Here is a 20,481-nt window from a genome sequence, read left to right as displayed (position 1 = left end):
TGAGCTCAGAGCACATACTTATGACTGTTTCAAATAACCAGAAATAGGGAAGTGGGAACACTCTACAATGATGACATCTCCGTAGCCTTATGACTATGCTGCAGGCTGATAAACTGTATACTTTAAAAGACGATCATAGTTCTTCATTTGCTGTATTGTGTGTTCTGTGCACGTGTACTCCCATGTGCCAATATGCTTGTCCATGAGAGAGTTGGTTCTCTCCTTCTACTATGTGAGTCTCAAGGATTGAACTTAGTCGACTTGGTGGCAAGTGTTTTTATCCACAGAGCCATCTTGCCAGCTCATTATAGCATTTTAATTATATCAATTAAATAAAGATAAAAAACTCCCAAACTAAACCCCAAACCCCTCAGAAAAAAAACCAAGCATAGCAGCACATGCTTATAATTCTAGCAGTAGGTAGGTAGGAGAGACAGAATACAGAGTCCAGTCACAGTCGCAGATACTTAGGAAGTCCAAGGTCAGCCGTGGACACAGGAGATCCTGCTTTGAAATAAACCAAACAACATCCACTAACAAGTGTCACCTTCTTCAGTAGAATCTGTCTATGCTGCTTCAACCTGGAAATCCAAGTGGACAGAATCTGATCAAGAAGAAACCAGCCCTGATCCCAACACTTGGCAGAGGCAGAGAGATCTCTTTGTGTTCAAGACCAGCGTAGTCTACACTTAGAGTTCCAGAAAAGCCAAGGCTACAATAAGAGTGTGTGTCGCATATAAAGAAACAAAAAAACTGTATCCAAACTCTTACAGTTAAGGCTCCGATGTAAGAAAGTTCAAATGGTAAAAAACCAAAACCCCCAAATTCCTTATTTAAACCAGATTCTATAGTAATATCAGCTTTTGGGCTGTTAAATATTGATTAGCATTCTAGGTTGGCTAACTACCTTCTTGGTAACAATACACTGCCTCATTCAGCATGATTTCTTCCTAAAGCTTGGTAAATGCTTAAAATGTACAGTAGTCACCACCTGCGGCTAAAAAGGCACATGTTCTGCTGTACACACATGGGACCAGTGACACAGTACTACAAAATGCAATCTGCCTGCTCCTATCAAGATAACACGGTTATCTGTGTTTCATGCTATTAACACAAAGGCAGCTACCATCTGTACACATACCCTGGCAGATCTCTCCATTGTGTAGGCCAAGCCAGAGTGCACAATGTCTTTCTCAGATGCACCCTGTGAGGAAAAAGAACATCAAGTTAACAAACACACATTTAAGTTATGCTTCGTGTCTCTGGAAGAGTACCCACGATCAGGCTGATATGCAGCTAATCAGAAAAGACATGGAATGTCTGTACTGTATCAATGTACACTAACAAGCTAGACAAAACACAGTCTTCAAAAGCAAGTTAGTTTTAATGATACTGACAACCACAAAACTGGTGAAATAAGAGCACATGAAAACAACCACAGAAAAGAAGCCAGAGGGCAGGCAGTAGTCAGATTAGCACGGTCCACTCCCGATGCTGTCCAAACTTGCTCACCACTCCTGCAGGTGGCCAGATACAGAAAGGAGTATGGCTGAAGCTGTCGGCAGCTCTGGGAAGACCTTGCCTGTGGACTCACTAGCAGCTTCAAAGCTGGAGGGTCTTAAGATCTTTTTGTTGTTACAGACGCTATTCAATTGGTTTCTTGGGCGGGACTGCTAAAAAAAATAAGTCACCATTGCTCCTAATGTGACACAATACAGCTATATATCCTAAGGTGCCAGATGAAAACTTGAAGTAGGTTACCAAAAAAGTGTACTGCTCTGGCCCGGCACATGGTGCATGCCTGTGAGTCCAGAACATGAGAAGTGGAGGGAAGAGGAACAGGACCTTGGCCACCTGTTGCAAATAACCAGTTGTTTACACTGAATATCTTTTTTTTTTTTTTTTTTTTCCCCCCACCCCCATGATCTACACTGAATATCTTATAATTCATATTTCTACAACACTTGTGTACTCCTGGTTTTGTGTGTCAACTTGACACAGCTGGAGTTATCACAGAGAAAGGAGCATCAGTTGAGGAAATGCCTCCATGAGATTCAGCTGTAAAGCATTTTCTCAATTAGTGATCAAGATGGGAGGGCCCATTGTGGGTGGTGCCGTCCCTGGGCTGGTAGTTCTTGGGTTCTATAAGAAAGCAGGCTGAGCAAGCCAGGGGAGGCAAGCCAGTAAAGAACATCCCTCCACGGCTCTGCATCAGCTCCTGCTTCCTGCCATGCGTGAGTTCCAGTCCTGCATCCTTTACTAATGAACAGCAATGTGGAAATGTAAGCTGAATAAACCCTCTCCTTCCCAGCTTGCTTCTTGGTCATGATGTTTGTGCAGGAATAGAATCCCTGATTAAGACACTTGCATTATATTTGTTTTGATCCATAAAATTAGGGAGATAAAATAAACTTGCTAACGGCAGAATAGCGATGTTTCCCTTACTCATTAATCAAACACTTGAGCGAAAACACCGTGTTCTGGGCATGTTTAACCATTAGGGACACAGCAATGGAAAAAAAAAAAAAAAAGAGTCCTGTGTTTAGAGTGTGCAGTGGATGTATGTGTGTGTCCATACATGCAACACATATATACAGACTTGGAACTAGGATGCTAAGCAGATGTGCAACTTTTGGACTTTTTTTTTTGAGACAGGGTCTCAGTAGCCCAGGTTGGCCTTAAATTCTTTTTTTTTTTTTTTTTTTTTTTTTTTTTTTTAAAGATTTATTTATTATTATATGTAAGTACACTGTAGCTGTCTTCAGACACACCAGAAGAGGGAGTCAGATCTTGTTACGGATGGTTGTGAGCCACCATGTGGTTGCTGGGATTTGAACTCTGGACCTTCAGAAGAGCAGTCGGGTGCTCTTACCCACTGAGCCATCTCACCAGCCCGGCCTTAAATTCTTATCAACCCTCTTATTTGTGCCTCCTGAGTTCTAGGATTATAGATTAAGTTTTCTTTGTAATGTATACACACTATTGATACACACTTCAAAGAACTGGTTATTTTTTGTAATCTTTTAAAACTATCCAAATAATTATCTCCTATTTTCCTAGAATTCTGTCTCAGGGTCACTTTTCAATCCTTCCTGATTATGTTAAGCCATGTGCTGTACTGCAGAAAGCACCCGAGACAGAGTTACTTATTGCCACCCTTTTTAGAATGAAATGAATGGTGAGGTGTTGTCACATGACAGCATTATGGTTAACATCCTGATAATACTCTACTTCATCTACCTGGCTTGTCTGAAAGACAGGGCAGGGAGCTTGTGTAAAGGGCACTCTGTGTTCCAACACTCACCGATATCCTGTCCTGGAACTCTGCTGTGGGGACCACAGGAATAGTTCCACCATGCTTTCCAAACTTTCTCTCTAAACTCTCTTGAACAGACACTGTGAAAAGCCAAGAAATCAAGGTAAGATACTGTTAATAGAACAGGGAAGAAATAAAGGGAGAACTTAAAAGTTTCTCTAACCTATATATGTGTAACCCCAAAACCAGTGTATTAGACATCTGTACCTCCAATGTCATACAAGGGTTAATCATTAAGTACCCAGCAAGGAGAACCTTGCCAAATTCCTATAGAAATGTGAATTTAGGTCACTGCCCTGTTTCCATAACACCCGTCACTAGGGTTTTCTTCCTCTGGCTTTGTTAAAAAGAAATGTTGAGGGAAGAGAAAGAACAGAGAGGAACATTCTCAGAGCAGCAGAGTACTGGGACACAGTTGGAGGTCTTGGCTTTATCTCAGCTGGATGACAAATTCTAACAGCTGAGTTTAATGTGGTCAAATAAAAAGTATTACCAGAGGACTCAAAAAAAGGGTTTCTACACATGGTAGGTCTTCTGTAATTAGTGCAGAAAGAACTGGTCTCATTAGCATTTTCATAAATGTTAGCTAGGACTTCTCTGAGAGCAACTAAAGACAGATCAGAAAGATCAGTGGTGCAGTTCATGTCTGAGAAGACTTCTTACAGTACTACTAATTGATAGATTATATGTGGTGAAAACAACATTATAAGAGTTTGACTATAGGGGCTGGTGAGAGGCTCAGTGGGTAAGAGCACCCAACTGCTCTTCCGAAGGTCTGGAGTTCAAATCCCAGCAACCACATTGTGGCTCACAACCATCTGTAACAAGTGACTCCCTCTTCTGGAGTGTCTGAAGACAGCTACAGTGTACTTACATATAATAAATAAATCTTTAAAAAAAAAAAGTTTGACTATAAACATTTGAGACCTAATAATATGTGGACCATTTATTAAAAAATGTGTACTTTTGCTCTATGGCCCAGGAGGCACAACAACTGTTTTCTGTTCTTAGGCAAAGTCTCTAGGATTATCAGGAATAGATTTCCTAAGTGTGTATGTTTTCCCAGTTCTTTCTTTGACCCAAAGGACAATGTTTGGAGATAGACAAGACTTTACAAACTCACTGAGCAAGTGGTAGTTAGAGTCCCTTTCATATTTGAAGGTCAATCGGCCGTAGCTGACATGATTTAGATTCTTTAGCCACTCAAAGTAAGACACTGTTACTCCTCCAGCATTTAAGTAGAGATCCTATACAAAAAATGTGACACAGAAAAAATATATATAAAAGGATGACTTTAATAAAAACTGATTAGAACTCAGTGAACTCACACACCCACAGGTATGTGCATGAGACTATGTGCACACATGGAGGTCAGGGACAACTTCTGAGATTCAGGTTTCTCCTTCCGCCATGTGGATCTCAGGGGCAGAATGCTGGACAAACTTAGTGCCTTCAGCTTCTCAGCCATTTTGTCAGGCTTAGGAACTCAATTTTGATAAATACCAAGGTAGACTGAACAGTTGTGCTATGCCAACCTGACACAAGCTAAAGTCACCTGAGAGGAGGGGCCTCAGTTAAGAATGCGCCTTCATAAAATGCAACTGTAGGCAAGCCTGCAGAGAGCGCAGTGGTTCTCACCCTTCCTAATGCTGCAATCCTTTAATACAGTTGCTCATGTTGTGATGACTCTCAACCCAAAATAACCATTTTTGTTGCTACTTTATAACTGTAATTGTGCTACTGTTATGATTTTTAGTGTAAATACGTTTGGAGATAGATATTTGTCAAAGGGGTACCCACAGGCTGGAAAACACTACTATAGGCCTTTTCTTAATTAGTGACTGATGGGGGAAGGGGCCAGTCCATTGTAAGTGGTGCCAACCCTGAGCTGGTGGTCCTGGGTTAGATAAAAAAGCTGGCTGCGTAAGCCGTGGGAGCCAGTAAACAGCATTCTTCCTTGGGCTTTGCATCAGCTCCTGCCTCCAGGTTCCTGCCCCTTCTTTTGAGGATGAACAGTGCTGTGGAAATGTTGCTTTGATCATTGTGTTTCACCATAGCAACAGTAATCTTAGCTAAGATCAAACAGCACAAATGTATCTTAGAGATCACTGGATGATATTGGAGATAGAGCTAACTTATTCTTACCATGATCTCAGACTGAACTATCTGTTCACCAACCAGTACATGCATGGCGCCTCACCAGAAGATAGTTTGCCACTACCCAAAGGCAGCTTATTTCAGTTACGTGAGATTTTTCTTTCCTTTTCAGATGCTAACTGCAAAGAGAGCTCTTCAGGGTTTACATTCAGTCCCGATAACCCCTCTGCTTCACCCCAAACTCTGAACACAGTTACTTGCAGTAGCAAATCAAGAAAGAAAAAAGAAATGCTTCTGTGGGGGTAGGTGAGTACGGGTGCCATAGAGGCCAGAAGAGGTGCTGGATTCCCTGAAGCTGGAGGTATAGGCAGGCTGTGATCTACCCAACGTTGGAGCTCTGAACTTGCACTATAGGTTTTAACTGCTGTGCCATCCCATCTCTCTAACCCTATTTCCTTTTTTCTTTTTCTTCCCCCAGTAAAACAGGAAGAGACATTCAAAATGCATAAAGTTAGCAAGGGTAACAAAACTTAAGAATATAAGTCTCCACAGGGGCTGGAGAGATGGCTTAGTGGGTAAGAGCACTGATTACTCTTCCAGAGGTCTTGAGTTCAATTCCCAGCAACCACATGGTGGCTCACAACCAACTGTAATAGGATCTGATGCCCTCTTCTGGTGTGTCTGAAGACAGCTACAGTGTACTTATATAAATAAAATAAAAATTCTTAAAAAAATATAATAATGTAGAATTGTATTCTTAGCACAGTATACATTTAACATAACTAGACTTTCAGAGGGTATGTAAATACACTCAAGTTACTGATGGAAGCCAGAGGAGGTGTTCAGGACTACAGGAGAAGTGGCTGGCATGTTATACTAACCACACTTCCAATTCTCTCTCTGTTTCTTGAGGTGCTGGGGATTGAACCTTGGACTTCATGTATGCTTAGGCAAGAGCCCTACCACTGAGACCTGGCCTCAGTCCTGTTGCCATTATATTTTTAAAAAGTAACTGAAAACTAGGAAGTTACCACAACTGTTGCGCAGTGGTGGCGCATGCCTTTAATTGCAGTACTGGAGAGGCAGTGGTAAGTGGGTCTTTTAGGTTCAGGCGAGCCTGTTTTACACAGAGTCTAACCCTGGAAACCTAACCTGAGATCCAGGACAGCCAGGGCTATACAAAGAAACCCTGTCTTGGAAGACAAAATAAAACAATACAAAAAAAGAATTTACTATAACTTGTCACACCAGTGGTTCATTTTCCTGCCAGTTTCTAGCAAAATAAATTATGAATCCCAGAACATATAAAACCTGAAGAACATAGGTGACTTACGGGAATAACCATGATGTTTCTTTCCAGGAAAATCTTATCAGCCTCTGGAGTGGTTGGCCCATTGGCACCTTCAGCAATGATCTGCAAGAGAATTGGGAACATGCACAGATGCTAGGGAAATACTCATAGGAAAGAGATATATGTATGGGTAAAGAGCTAAAAGAAAGAACATCATTTTAGTTAAAATTAAATCACTCTACCAAGTGTATAAAATTGCCTTTTATTTGTCTATTCTCTAATTTTCTTGGCCGTGTTTTGAAACTGGAGATGGTGGTAGAGATCACTGGTAAGACACTCGATGCCCTCCCACACGGATACTGCTGACTGGCTTCACGATGGTTTTTACCTTGGCTTTGACTCTGGGTGCATTGGATTTGGTCAACTGCTTCTCGCTGGCGGCAGGAATCAGAATGTCACAGTCAGCCTCCAAGATGCTTCCTTCATAGACCTTGGCTTTGGGGAAGCCCAGAATTGATCCATGTTGCTGTAATTGATTGGGAATCAGAATTAATGGCTCACAACAGAGTTTAAATGTCAGCTTTAGTGTCTACTATACAAAGTCCGTTTTGTAAGAGCTCTTTGAAAACCAGGTATGGTGACTCATATCCCTGTGTTAGGGATGCTGAAGCACGGAGAGTGCCGTGAATCTGAAACCAGGCTGGGCAGCCAGGGGATACGAGGCCAACAAAGCGTACACACAAGAGCATCTCTCAAAAACACCCTATCAATGCTTGGAAGGCAGAGGCTAACTAACCAACCCAAGCTTGAATTAAAACAAAACAAGACACCCAATCCCACCACTCAAAGATAAACCAAAAGGGAGAAGAAATAAGACCTAAGGTTTCTGCCACCAAGCCCGATGATCTGAGTTCGCCACCCAGGGCTGCACAGTAGGAGAAACAACTCCTGCAAGTTGCCCTCCGACCTTCATATGTACATGGTGGCACTACATAAATACAAGCAAAGAATTTTGTTTTAAAGGGTGAGATGGCTCAGTGTTTGCCATCAAGCAATGGCCTGAATTTAAACCCTGGGACCCATATGGTAGGAGAGAAGAGACTCCTGCAGGCCTGACCTGCAGTTGGGTCTAACCCCCAACTGTATGCCACAGCACACGACTATATCAGAATAACATACCAACTTGAAGTCTTCCAGTTCTTTTGGGTCAATCCCATCCGGATTCCATATACTCCCATCAGACTCTCCAACACCAACACATTTAGCACCAAAACGATGTAAATATCTCATAGAGTGCAGGCCCACATTACCAAATCCCTGAGAAGAACAATTATGCATGATACCGACTTAGTGCAGATAGCATGAGTCGTTTTGACCAACATAAATCCATATTCTACTGGTTTAGAAGCAAGTCTCAAAATCCTTTTGCTAAAAGAAGCAATGTTCTGGGACAGTAGATGGCCTTGATGGTAAAGGTACTTGCCACCAAGTGTCTTCTGATGATCCCAGTTTTATCCTAAGGACCCAGACAGTGGAAGGGGAGAAGCAACTATCATAACTTGTCCTCTGGCCTCTGTGTGCTGTGACACACAGACACATTACACATTTTTTTTTTAAATGAAGCAATATATTAGGCAGCTTTTTCAATAACAAATTTCTATGATCAAAAATATGAAGCCAAACTTTCTGTTACCTCTGAAACTGAGCCCTGGAGTAGTTTAGGACAACCATATTCACCCAGCCCAGTGGTCTTATGACTGTGTGTATACAGGTATAGTGCTATTTTAAGGTAACAGCAAAGCCAAACCTCGAAGTGAAATACATGCTAACAAGAGACAGATTTAGACCAATGTGAGAATATTTCTGCATGCTTACTACTGCTTTATAGTTGAAGCCTTTTCCCCTTCTGAATGCAGTTTTATGCTTTAATGAGGACCAAAAGAAGTTGGTGACAGTCACGTTATTATCTAATATTAAGACACATTAAATTGGGTCTAATTCTATAAATCATATCAAAGTTAAGGGGAAAAAAACTTCACTTTGAAAACAACCATTCTAAAAATGTAATGAATTCTCAAAGAGTCCAATGTTAGTGCTATTAACTGAAAAATCTTTAAAACTGTAATGCATATCAGTTATTGTGAAACAAAGCCTGGGGCTGGTGAGACGGACGAGCAGAGAAAAGCACTGCGCCGAGCCCAGGCCTGAGCTGACTCTTTGGGATTTACATGGTGCAAGGCCTGACCTGTTCTGATCTCCCCACCCTGCAGCATGTGTCCTCTCACATAAATAAATGTACACAGCAGACAGAGTCAAAGCTGTTTTACCTGAACAACAAATGTCTTATCGCCAAAGCCTGGTGTCATTCCTAAAATGCTCATGTAAGAAGCCTCATTGATGAAGTTTTCAATTCCATGGAAGACACCCCGGCCAGTAGCGGAGATGCGCCCGTGGATGCCTCCTTGACTGATGGGTTTCCCAGTAACACAGGCATGCGCATTGATATCCTGTAAGAGAGGGCTAGAGATGTAGCTCACAAGTAGAGTGCTCGTTTTCCTGAGCAAGGCTTGAGGTTCAACCCTGGTGCCATGTTAAAAAAAAAAATCCTGTGAGAGTAAAGAATCACCATTTAAAGGAAGGACTGAGGTCTCTTCTGGGACAGGTCACTGACCTTAGCTGTGACCCGAGTCTCAGCCTTCTGAGTGCTGGGACTACAGGCACGTGCCACCACAGCCAACGCAACCACAGCCAACGCAAAGCTCTGTTTCTATGATCAAGCCAATACAACAGCACATTCTTGCTAACTAAGCATATTTTTAATTAAGAGTGTGTGCATGTTGGTGTTGTGGCACTGCCTGTAACCCAGCGTTTGCTGAGGCAGAAGTTCAAGTTCAAGGATGCTCTGGTTATATAGTAAGACTATTTCAAAACACAAAATCCACAAGACTGTACAAATCTCTGAGTATGTGTGAGTTATGTTATTCAGTGTTAAGCATAACTAACAATACCATAAGCATAGATGTAATTCAGCTAGAAGCTATTACTCCTGTACTGAAAACCTAAGCCATACGAAGTTAGGGTGCACATTCCACTCGTAAGCACCTTAAGATTATCAATACAAAAAACAAAACCCACAAAATGCAGAACCAAAAGAGGAGAGGTAATTTTCTTGGATGGAAAGATGCTGTATTGTATTCTGCAAAACTCATTTTGAACTTTAACACATCATTAAAAAAAAAAAAAAAAGACTGGGATTGGTAACACACACCTATAATCTTAGCACTTGGGTTAAAAGCAGAAGCAGAAGAATCTTCAAATTCAAGACCAGCCTGCTCTACAAAGTGCGCTCCAGGAGGGCCAGGGCTACGCAGTAAAATCTTGCTCACTCAAAGAAAGAAAGAAAGAAAGAAAGACCCTCGGGCTGGAGAGATGGCTCAGCATTAAGAGCATTAACTGCTCTTCCACAGGTCCTGAGTTCAATTCCCAGCACCCACATGGCAGCTCACAACCATCTGTAATGAGATCTGACACCCTCTTCTCGTGTATCTGAAGAGAGCAACAGTATACTACTCACATACATGGAATAAATAAATCTTTTTTTTTCTTTCTTCGAGACAGGGTTTCTCTGTATAGCCCTGGCTGTCCTGGAACTCACTCTGTAGACCAGGCTATCCTTGAAGTCAGAAATCCTCCTGCCTCTGCCTCCCAAGTGCTGGGATTAAAGGCATGCGCCACTACTGCCCGCAGGAATAAATAGAACTGCAGAGTGGATGGAGGGGTGATTTCAATCTCACCGCCTGCCTTTTTACCATCTTTCAATTAAGGCTATGCACGTCTTTTTGCTTACAAAGAGGCATGGTTAGAAAAAGCAGGGTCCCTGGCACCCAGGCAAAGGGCTCACTTGGACAAGCCCTTGCTGTGTAAGCATGAGTGCCCCTGGGCTTGCTGGCTGGCCAGTGTAGCCACAGCACCGAGCTCCAGCTTCAGCAAGCTCCTGCCTTAGAAGTAAGGAGGACAGCAGCTGCAGAGGACAGTGCCGACCTTGGGTCACACACACACATACACACACAAAAGCGGAAAAAAGGGCTTGGGAGCACACTATAAACACAGCAAGCAGATCTCTGTGAAACAGACACATCACTGAACAGAAGAAATGAGAGGAAGTATGCTCATACCTAAAAATCCAACAGAAGATGAACGATAATGTTAAACCAGTGACAAAATATGTCTGCTAAGTGAATTAAGTTGTCCACTGCAATAAAGTGATCAACTTCATATTACACCCTACCCAGAAGTCACCTGGTTTTTATTCCTATTATTTAACATGAATTTACATTTTTTACAGAGAGAACTTGGAATTGTATTAGTTATATACTTACCAACAAAAGGAATGAAAGCCCGTTTGAAAATTAGGCAATCTAGTAAAAGCCCTTAGTAGTTTTCCCACAGTTCTCTTTCATGAATAATTAACACCATCAACACAAAATTGCAAAGTTGGTGCCAAATGGTTCTAAATTGTGGAAATGCAAATGCTGGCTGGGGCTGAAGGAAATACTGTGTGAGGTCAGGCCTGGCGCCAACCAACTGCCTCCCTAGCATACCTAATGGAGGTATGGGATCATATCCCCAACACTATATTGCCAGTATGGTTAGATGACCAGCAGAACTCGGTTAGATGAGCTAACTTCTTTTAACCTTGGTTTGAGTCTTTGGATTTCCTATCAGTTAAGGACAGAAGAGCTTTAACCAGCTCCATCCAAGGTTTCTTTGGCAGAGCCTCATAAAACTTCATGCTGCCACAACTGTGTAGGAATGAAGAGTAACAACGCACTGCCTACCAGCTTGCAGTGGTCAGCACAGAGCCCAGTTCAAGAGCAAGAGCTCAGCTAGTGCTTTCTCAGCATTAAAAGGTGGTACAAAGTCAGATGTGACAGTGAAGGTCAAACTCAGCTCTTTGGGAGCCTGAAGCAGGATAGCTCTAAGTCTCTGCCTACACTGGCTATATAGCAAAATTTTGTTTCATTAAAAAAAAGCTATGGGCTGGTGAGATGGCTCAGTGGGTTAGAGCACCCGACTGCTCTTCCGAAGGTCCAGAGTTCAAATCCCAGCAACCACATGGTGGCTCACAACCATCCGTAACGAGATCTGACTCCCTCTTCTGGAGTGTCTGAAGACAGCTACAATGTACTTACATATAATAAATAAATAAATCTAAAAAAATAAAAAAAATAAAAAAAGCTATGAGAGTGGCAGGCCACACCTAACACTGCTGCATCTCACTTCAGACAGAAGACCTTTTTTTGGTACTTAATAAGGGCTGTGGATTGTTCTCAGTACATTATTCTATTTATTCCTTCCTTCTTTCCTTCATCCTAACAGTCTTGGGAAGAAGATATTGTTATCTTACATATGAGGAAGCTAAGACAGAGACTCAAAGCTGGTGGGCGAGAGAGCAGGACTGCCCGTGGTCCAAGCCAGTGTGTAGCACCGCTCAGGAAACGTGCCTCTCCTCCAAAGCCTAGCTTCCCAGTAGGGCCCTGGAAAGACCCCCCCACCCCCATTGACTACCCAGCCTCTTACTCCCTGGAAGGACTGTATTTCTCCTACACGGCCTGCCTTGCACACCAATGATTCTGTGGCGCATATCCAGCTAACTAACAGCCAAACAAGACTCTTCTTCCAGGCAGCAGATACCGTTCAGCCTGTCTCCCTTTGCTTCTCTTCAATGGTACTCTTTTTAGCCGGAGGCTTTACTTCATGTCCCATTCCCTCTTTCACACGCCTGCTGTTTGGGATCCTCTATCTAGCCCTGACCAATTCCATCTCCGCTATACACAGTGAAACACACTCATTATAAGCTTCTCATGGCTTCTCCATCTTTCAGGACAAAGCTTGATGTCTTGGCTGTCCTTAACAGACAGTGACCTGGCAGGAGTTCTTTAGTCTTTTGTCCCACCCTCCTCTCCTAATGACTGTGTAACACTGACCCCCCTGCGTTTCAAGCTCACTGTTTTCTGTACTTTAGGACTTTCTAGTACTTCTTTTTGCCTCCCTCCCTCCCTCTTCTCCCCAACAGCAGTCTTTCAGGGCTCAGACCATATTCCAATGGTCCTGGGCAGGCACTGCTTTCCTTTTCTATAGTTTTGAAACAGCTTCCACATTTATGCCATTTGTAGTGTGCACCTGATTTCTACTTAGTGTAAATGAAGTTTCCTGAGACAGGGTCTCTCTCTATAGTCCTGGCTGTCTTAGAACTCTGTAGACTGGGCTGGCCTTGAACTCAAGTCCCATCTCCCTCTGCCTCCAGAGTGCTGGGATTAAAGGTGGGCACCACCATGGACCCCCAAATCCCTTTCTAACCCATTCACCCAACTTTATGTTGTGTTCTCTCTCTCTTTCCTCTCAAAAAATAAATAAGCTGGGAACGCCTTTAATCCCAGCACTCAGGAGGCAGAGGCAGGCAGATCTCTGTGATTTTGAGGCCAGTCTGGTCTACAGAGCTAGTTCCAGGACAGCCAGGGCTGTGCAGAGAAACCTTGTCTGGAGGAGGGAAGGGAGAATAGCCATCGATTCCCTTTCTTAGTTTATGGACATGGTTCCCCAAGGTTCCACAGCTCTCAGAAATGAAGCTGTTCTCCACACCCTGGGTTCCTGCACTGTGAAGATGGGGCTGGTGTCACACAAACAGCTACTCTTCCTGCAGGATTTGTCATAGCAGTCTCTTCACTTCACTAGGACCTGACATCTGTGTGTTCACTTACCTCTCTTCCGTCACCTTTACACATGCATGTCTTACCTGTAATCTCAGCTGTTCTCTTCCTCTTAGCCCCCAAAGCTCCAGATGTTGACATTCAACCAGATTTTACAGGTCCAGCCCAAATATCCCTTCAAAAAGGCCTTCTTTAAGAACTCAGAAGTCTATCTTTATGTTACACCATTTCCATACCTTAGCTCACATGTCTTAGCTCCTCTTTCAGTGAAAGCACTTTTGAGGCGAAGGCAGAACTGAATGTACAATCTATTGCCCTAACAAGCGAGCTGATGCTAAGGGTCTGAGCAAAACCCAGTTCATGCTCACCATGCTTACCGTCAGAACAGAGGGGGCAAGTAATACGCATACCAAATGTATATAAAGGGAGATGAACCCAGCGATTACCAACTTCTCATTAAGTCAGATGACTCATTACTTCTGTGGACAGCAATGCAGGAAGCCTTGGGTTTCAGTGGATACTCACATAGTGCCCTATGGTGCTGGCATAGGTGTCAGCGATCCAGGACATCTCCCGCTCACCCGTGCTCATGTCTGGGGCAGGCACATCAATGCCAGGACCTGGGAGCACAGGGAAAGGGCAGTGTGCTAGTTTTTAAGATAAACTTATCCCAAACATAAAGATGCTTGCAATTCTCTAAGAGAACAATGTCACTGTCGCTAGAAAACTTTATATTTCATTTTGGTATAACAAACTGAAGTTATAAAAATATTCATTAAATGTCTCTTTTCTATGAAACTTGTACACACAATGTTATGTCACTACTTCTTCTGTTAGAATTTACTCAGCTGTATCTGGAAGTTACTACAGACAATAGATTCAAGTTACTCCTTGGCCTTCAGGGTATGATGCCAGCAAAAGTTTGACCTCTCAGACTTCAGTGTCCTGAACTGTAATCAGAGATAATGTATCATTTGAGCACTATAACAGGACCATCCTGGTCACTGATAGACAGGCAGGAAGAGTTAGCTCCCTGTTGGCTGAGGTCTTCTCACTAAGTAGGAAGGGATGAGGAGGTGACACTGCTGAAGCAGGTGTGGCACTTTCCCTCATGGAGCACTTCTGACTATTAGCCAGTGCCCGTCAGGTGCAGCATTTAGTTCTCCAGAGCACAGCAAACTACAAAGCAAGGCTGAGAATAACAATGGCTCCTGAGTAATAATGGTAACTGTGTTGCTTCTAACACCGCTGGGTATGGTGAACTTACTGGGCAATGCGTGCAGTGAAGCTCACTCCACTGTAAAGGGAAAACTACGTAGAATGCTCTCAAAACCGAAAGATAAAAGACAATTACTAACAAAGATGCTAGTAAGTAAGACTTGGCATAGCTACACAAAGAAGTACTAAATAGCCATTAAAAATATTGATTTAATGACTTGGAATTATCATCAAATTCACTATGTGGAAAAAGGCAGGTTTCATATAGTCACATGTTCTCACTCTATAGTCACAAAACTCTATACCCTTTTTCCTCTCCTTTCTACTCTTTGCACATACATGTCTCTGTCCCTCTTTCTCTCTCTATATATATATTTACATACATGTATACAGTTAGAGTAAGATAGGTATCAATAACTTGTTTACTATGTTCCTGCAATTTTGCATTATAATTTTCTATAAACCTTTAAGTCAGGTTCATGTTTTATGGCCCCAGTAAGTCTGTCTCTCCACACCCTTGTCTCTGTATTTTAGGCATCTTTCACTCTCAGAATGGTTAACCTCCACAACCCTGATTTCCATATAGAACCCTGATCTGAAGGAAAGGCTTTCTAGCCTCATCCACTGATGAAAGAGTCTACTTGTCTGGTTTGCAAACTTTCTATTTCTCAAAGTGATATGCTTGGGCTACAGGTTAGCACAATTTTGCCAATTTACAATACATATTTATTTCCTAAGCTAAGGACAAATTGCTATAAGACCTGTTTAGAAATATCTATGGAGTAACATTACCTGCTTCAAAACAATAAATATGAACTGGTAAGTCTGAGGTAAGCAGTTTGTCAATCAAAAAGACATAATAAAAACCACAAAGACGTGACTGTTGGCTGATAAGCTTGCATTTCACAAGTTCAACAAGGGAAGCAAGGGGAAATCAATGAAAAATTAGCCTGACAGGCTAAGGGTAAGACTGATCTCCTACTATGTTCCCACAGGATCAGGCTAAGGGTAAGACTGATCTCCTACTATGTTCCCAAAGGATGTACAGATTACAAGTAATCTCTGCACTACAGAATTCTAACAGGACATGCACATAAGGGAGGGGTTGAGGTCAGGGTAGTTCTGGTGTATGGAGACAAAGGAACATGAGAAACCTGCAGGGCAAAGTTACAGTTGATAGGTACCACACACACACACATACATACATACACACACACATACTCACTCACATACACACAAACATTTCTAGGCTTTTCCAAGAATCTGAAGAGGGAGTAGTTTTCAATTTGTTCTGTGAGGCTGGTATTACTTTATTGCCAAGTCTGGACACAGAATAATTGTAAAGGGAAAAAGCAATATCTAAGTTTAAGTTGATACTGTAAGAAACAATAGCCATGCTGGCCTACAAATGTTAAAGTTCATTTATTTCCTTTTGTATAGGGACAACACACTGTATTAAATATGCAACATCTTGCCCATATGGGTTTGATTATAGAAATTACTAAGTATGCTAACAAAACTCAAAAATAACCCCCTAATATATCATTATCCCTTACAATAGCATCAAAAGGACTCTGTAGTTGTTTCTAGTATTGAGAAGTATGAAGAAAATAAGCCCTATAAGCACAAAGATGCCCATGTTTATGGGTTAGAAGGCTTAATTTGGTAAATATGCCCCCCCCCATGGCCTCTATATTCAACACAATTCCTATCAAAATCTGACTTTTCCTCCTCTATCCCACTCCACCCATATCTGACCCTAAACTCCCAGGGCTAACGGTAAGAATTCAGACTCAAGTCTGATGGTGAACCCTGTAGAAAGGGAAGTGAGAAGACAAGAGATAAGCTTTCATTTGCCTTCTACAAGCAAAGGGGCCAAATTACTCAGACTGTCCTTCAGAGTTCCAGTGAGTCACTTTTGGAACTTTCAAGACTTACAACTACGCTGGAAAAAACGTATGAAAATATGGCAATAAATATGACTGCATGAAATCTGAAAAACTCAAGGGTAAAATATAACTAAGATTTTAGGCTAAAAGCAAACATGCAATTCAAATAACCACAAAGGCATCACCAGGCTGGAATGTGAATTCACCATCTTGAAATCAGAAAGCACCCCTGTAGGCAAGAGTGAGGTGCTCATTAACTTCTGATGGCAGACTGTCTCTGGGCAATGCGGCACATGTAAAATCCATAGTAGTGATCATATGAAGCATGTCAAGAACCCTAAGGACTTCAGACAAAATCTTATAACAGTCGAGCTTTTCCTATACTCACTCCTGTATTCATTCATTTATTTTATACCTTACTTCCTAACAACAGAACAAGTTTCAATATGCAGCTTAATTGCATAGGAGCTTGTCACTTGTGGAGGGAACACGGAGGGAACTCTCAGGCATAGGAAAGCAGAGTTAAGAGGATGCTGTGCCCAACCCCATCCCAGCCAGTCTCCCTTTAACATTCTACTGAGTAACCTTACTTATTTAAGTTAACCAGAGCCTGTAGACCAAGAACTATTAAGACAAAACTACTTAGAAACTGAAGAGTAAACAAGTACACATCACAAGAAATATTCCTATCTCACAAAGAACTTATTAACACAGATACTAGGCAATAAGAATATCAAGCAGGTGAAGTATCCTTAGAAATGGAGCACGCTCACAAAAGCTCCTCTAACTGACCCGAGCACTCCTCAGAGATTGAAGGAGAATGGAGTAGCGAGTTGATGACATCAGCCTCACCGCCACCTCCAGTGAGGTAAAGGAACAGCTAATACACATTAAAACCACTAGCTTCTAAATGACATCAGATTTCTCACATCTTAAAAATACTGTTATAAATCCAGTATTTAGTAGTCACATCCCTTTCCATGCTTCAGAAAAGGGTGTGAACAAGGCAGGAAAGATCTCTCCTTAGTGTCCTTGTTCCACACTGCAGCGAGAACCTGAACTTGTTAAAAACAAGCTAAGCTGTGTCTATGAGATCTATAATAAAACCTGGTTTCTAGAAGGAAAAGGACAACTATACCTAAGGTTTATAAAAGCAGGAGTTTCTTCAAGATCATTACTTAGTAGGTGTTTCACTCTATACAGAAATACATAGGGCAATACATACCAATAAAACCCTTCTTGGCCAGCTCCATAGTGAACCTCCGTGTAATTTTTTCTAATTCATTATCCTACAGAGAGAAACAAACAAACACACAGAGAAACACATTTTTGATATAAAGATCAAATGGAAAGAGGATTTTTTGTTTGTTTGCTTTTTGAGACAGGGTTTCTCTGTATAGCCCTGGCTGTCCTGGAACTCACTCTGTAGACCAGGCTAGCCTGGAACTCAGAAATCCGCCTGCCTCTGCCTCCCAAGTGCTGGGATTAAAGGCCTGCGCCACCCCCTTCCCTCACCTCCCCGGCTGGAAAGACACTCCCAGTACCACTTGTGGAGCAGGCACTTTTAGTTACTTTTTTTTTTCTTTTTTCTTAGGTATTTTCCTCATTTACATTTCCAATGCTTTCCCAAAAGTCCCCCATACCCTCCCCCCAACTCCCCTACCCACCCACTCCCACTTTTTGGCCCTGGCATTCCCCTGTACTGGGGCATATAAAGTTTGCAAGTCCAATGGGCCTCTCTTTCCAGTGATGGCCGACTAAGCCATCTTTTGATACATATACAGCTAGAGTCAAGAGCTCCGGGGTACTGGTTAGTTCATAATGTTGTTCCACCTATAGGGTTGCAGATCCCTTTAGCTCCTTGGGTACTTTCTCTAGCTCCTCCATTGGGGGCCCTGTGATCCATCCAATAGCTGACTGTGAGCATCCACTTCTGTGTTTGCTAGGCCCTGTCTAGTTACTTTTTTGAGCCATGGTTTTACTATGTAGCAGACTAGGCAGACCTGGAATTCACTATGTATCTCAGAAAAATGATTTTTCTTCCTTTCTTTTCTTTGTTTGTTTTTTGAGACAGAGTTTCTCTTTCTAGTCCTGACTGTCCTGGAACTCAGAGATCTGCCTACCTCAGCTTCCTAAATCCTGGGATTAAAGGCATGTACCACCACTGCCTGGTTAAAAAAAATAATAAAATAAAAAAGATTTCAAAAGGCCTGCTTGGACTACAGAGAATTCAAGGCAACCCCGTGAAGCCCTGTCTCAGTATAAAAAGTAAAGAGAGGGTTGGGGAGATACAGCTCAACGGGAGAGCATCTGCCTAGCATGTGAGGACTAGAGTCTTGGTTCAGAGAAGGCATGACTGAGGGAGTCTTACTGGCTGGCCTTGAACTTGCTATCTAGTCTAGACTGGCTATGAACTTAGAGATCCACCTACACCTGCCAGACGTGGTGTTTGTAACTCCATCACTGGGAATACCGAGGCAAAAGAATGTGGAAACAAATAAGGCTATATAGGTATAGGCTATAAAGGGAAACTTTGTCTAAAATGTGTATGTGTGTGTGCATAATGCAGAACATGACAGTGCGTCCTGCAATCCCAGTACCTAGGAGGTAAAAGAAGCCATCCTAGGGTGAGTACACACACACACACACACACACACACACACACACACAAGTACCAGGTCAGCCAGGGCTTCAAAGTAATAACATCCTCAATCCCCCCTCTTTTCGGTTTCTGTCGTTCTCTCTCATACACTCACACAAAACAGTTATAACTATATGGATCCTGAGGTGGTTTCAATAGGGATGGCCCCTATAGACTCATGTGTTTGAATGCTTGGCCCATAGGGAATGGCACTATTACGGAGGTGTGGCCTTGTTGGAGGAAGTGTGTCACTGTGGAGGCGGGGTTTGAAGTTTTCTATGCTCAAGCTGGGCCTAGTGTGGCAGTCTCTTGCTGACTGTGAATCAGGATGTAGACCTCAGCTTCTTCTGCAGCACCATGTCTGCCTGCATGCTGCCATGCTTCCTGCCATGTTGACAATGGACTAAACCACTGAAACTGTTAGCTAGCCCAATTAAATGTCTTCCTTTATAAAAGCTGCTGGGGTCAAGGTGTCTCTTCATAGCAGTAAAACCCTAGGGCAGACTCCATGGGTCATCCTATACTTTCATTTAAATGTAAAGTTTTAACATGGGTGTGGCGGCTGTGCCTGTAACCCTAAGTCTCAGGAGGACAGCTGAGAATGAGGTCAATCTGGGTTAGGTCGTGAATCCCTATCTCAAAAACAAAACAAGATCACATGCAAAAAGGGAGACAGAGTTGGGGTTTAACACAGATGCTTAATATAGGCATAAGGGTTAAGAGAGCAGCAGTTAAAAAAGAGAAGACATATATATCCAAGTGCGTGGGTGTGGGCTTCTTGAAAGGGTTACAGAGATAAACAAGACACCCAAGTATGGGTGACAGTGTGTTCAAGGAGTCATCAAATGGTGAATTTCAGAGAATGAAACCACACAACTAACTACTGTAGCAACCAGTTTTAACTAACTTGGAACTAACAGAATAAACATGATTTTTACTAGATAAGTTGTTTGTTGCTAGAATAAAACCTTGGTATTAAAACTTAAGATCAAAATCTTATTCATGTTTTAATTTTTAGTTTTCCAAGACAGGACTTCTCTGGTAGCCCTAGCTATTCTGGAACTTACTATGTAGATCAAGCTATCCTTGAACTCAGAGATCTGCCTGCCTCTGCCACCTGAGTGCTTGGATTAAAAGTGTGTGCCATCATGCTGGGCACAAAACTTAAGATCAAAACTTTTAAAAATTAAAAAATTTAGATGTATGTCACGGACTCTGGTGGAGTCAGCTTGTGAGGCAGAAATGCCAAAAAGCTGCTCATGAGAAATGAATTTCTAGGACTCTCCTCCTGGATATTCTGGCGAAAGCCAACTCTCCAG

At 42.3% G+C, this 20,481-nt stretch overlaps 1 protein-coding gene across 1 annotated transcript in view; it reads right to left on the bottom strand.

The window, feature by feature from the left end:
• The window catches only part of Glud1 (glutamate dehydrogenase 1), a 34,307-nt gene that overhangs the window by 1,711 nt on the left and 12,115 nt on the right, over positions 1-20,481 (bottom strand). The window contains exons 4-12 of the mRNA NM_008133.4: positions 17,747-17,810; positions 13,940-14,034; positions 9,032-9,211; positions 7,884-8,021; positions 7,093-7,230; positions 6,747-6,827; positions 4,440-4,563; positions 3,305-3,396; positions 1,142-1,204 (exon numbers count right to left, since the gene is read on the bottom strand). Of these exons, the coding sequence (NP_032159.1) occupies positions 1,142-1,204; positions 3,305-3,396; positions 4,440-4,563; positions 6,747-6,827; positions 7,093-7,230; positions 7,884-8,021; positions 9,032-9,211; positions 13,940-14,034; positions 17,747-17,810 (975 nt within the window). The remainder of the gene's footprint in view (positions 1-1,141; positions 1,205-3,304; positions 3,397-4,439; positions 4,564-6,746; positions 6,828-7,092; positions 7,231-7,883; positions 8,022-9,031; positions 9,212-13,939; positions 14,035-17,746; positions 17,811-20,481) is intronic.

Source organism: Mus musculus, chromosome 14, assembly GCF_000001635.26.
Source record: "Mus musculus strain C57BL/6J chromosome 14, GRCm38.p6 C57BL/6J".
In the NCBI taxonomy this organism is placed as follows: Eukaryota; Metazoa; Chordata; class Mammalia; order Rodentia; family Muridae; genus Mus; species Mus musculus.
This window is presented reverse-complemented; position numbering and strand designations above follow the sequence as displayed.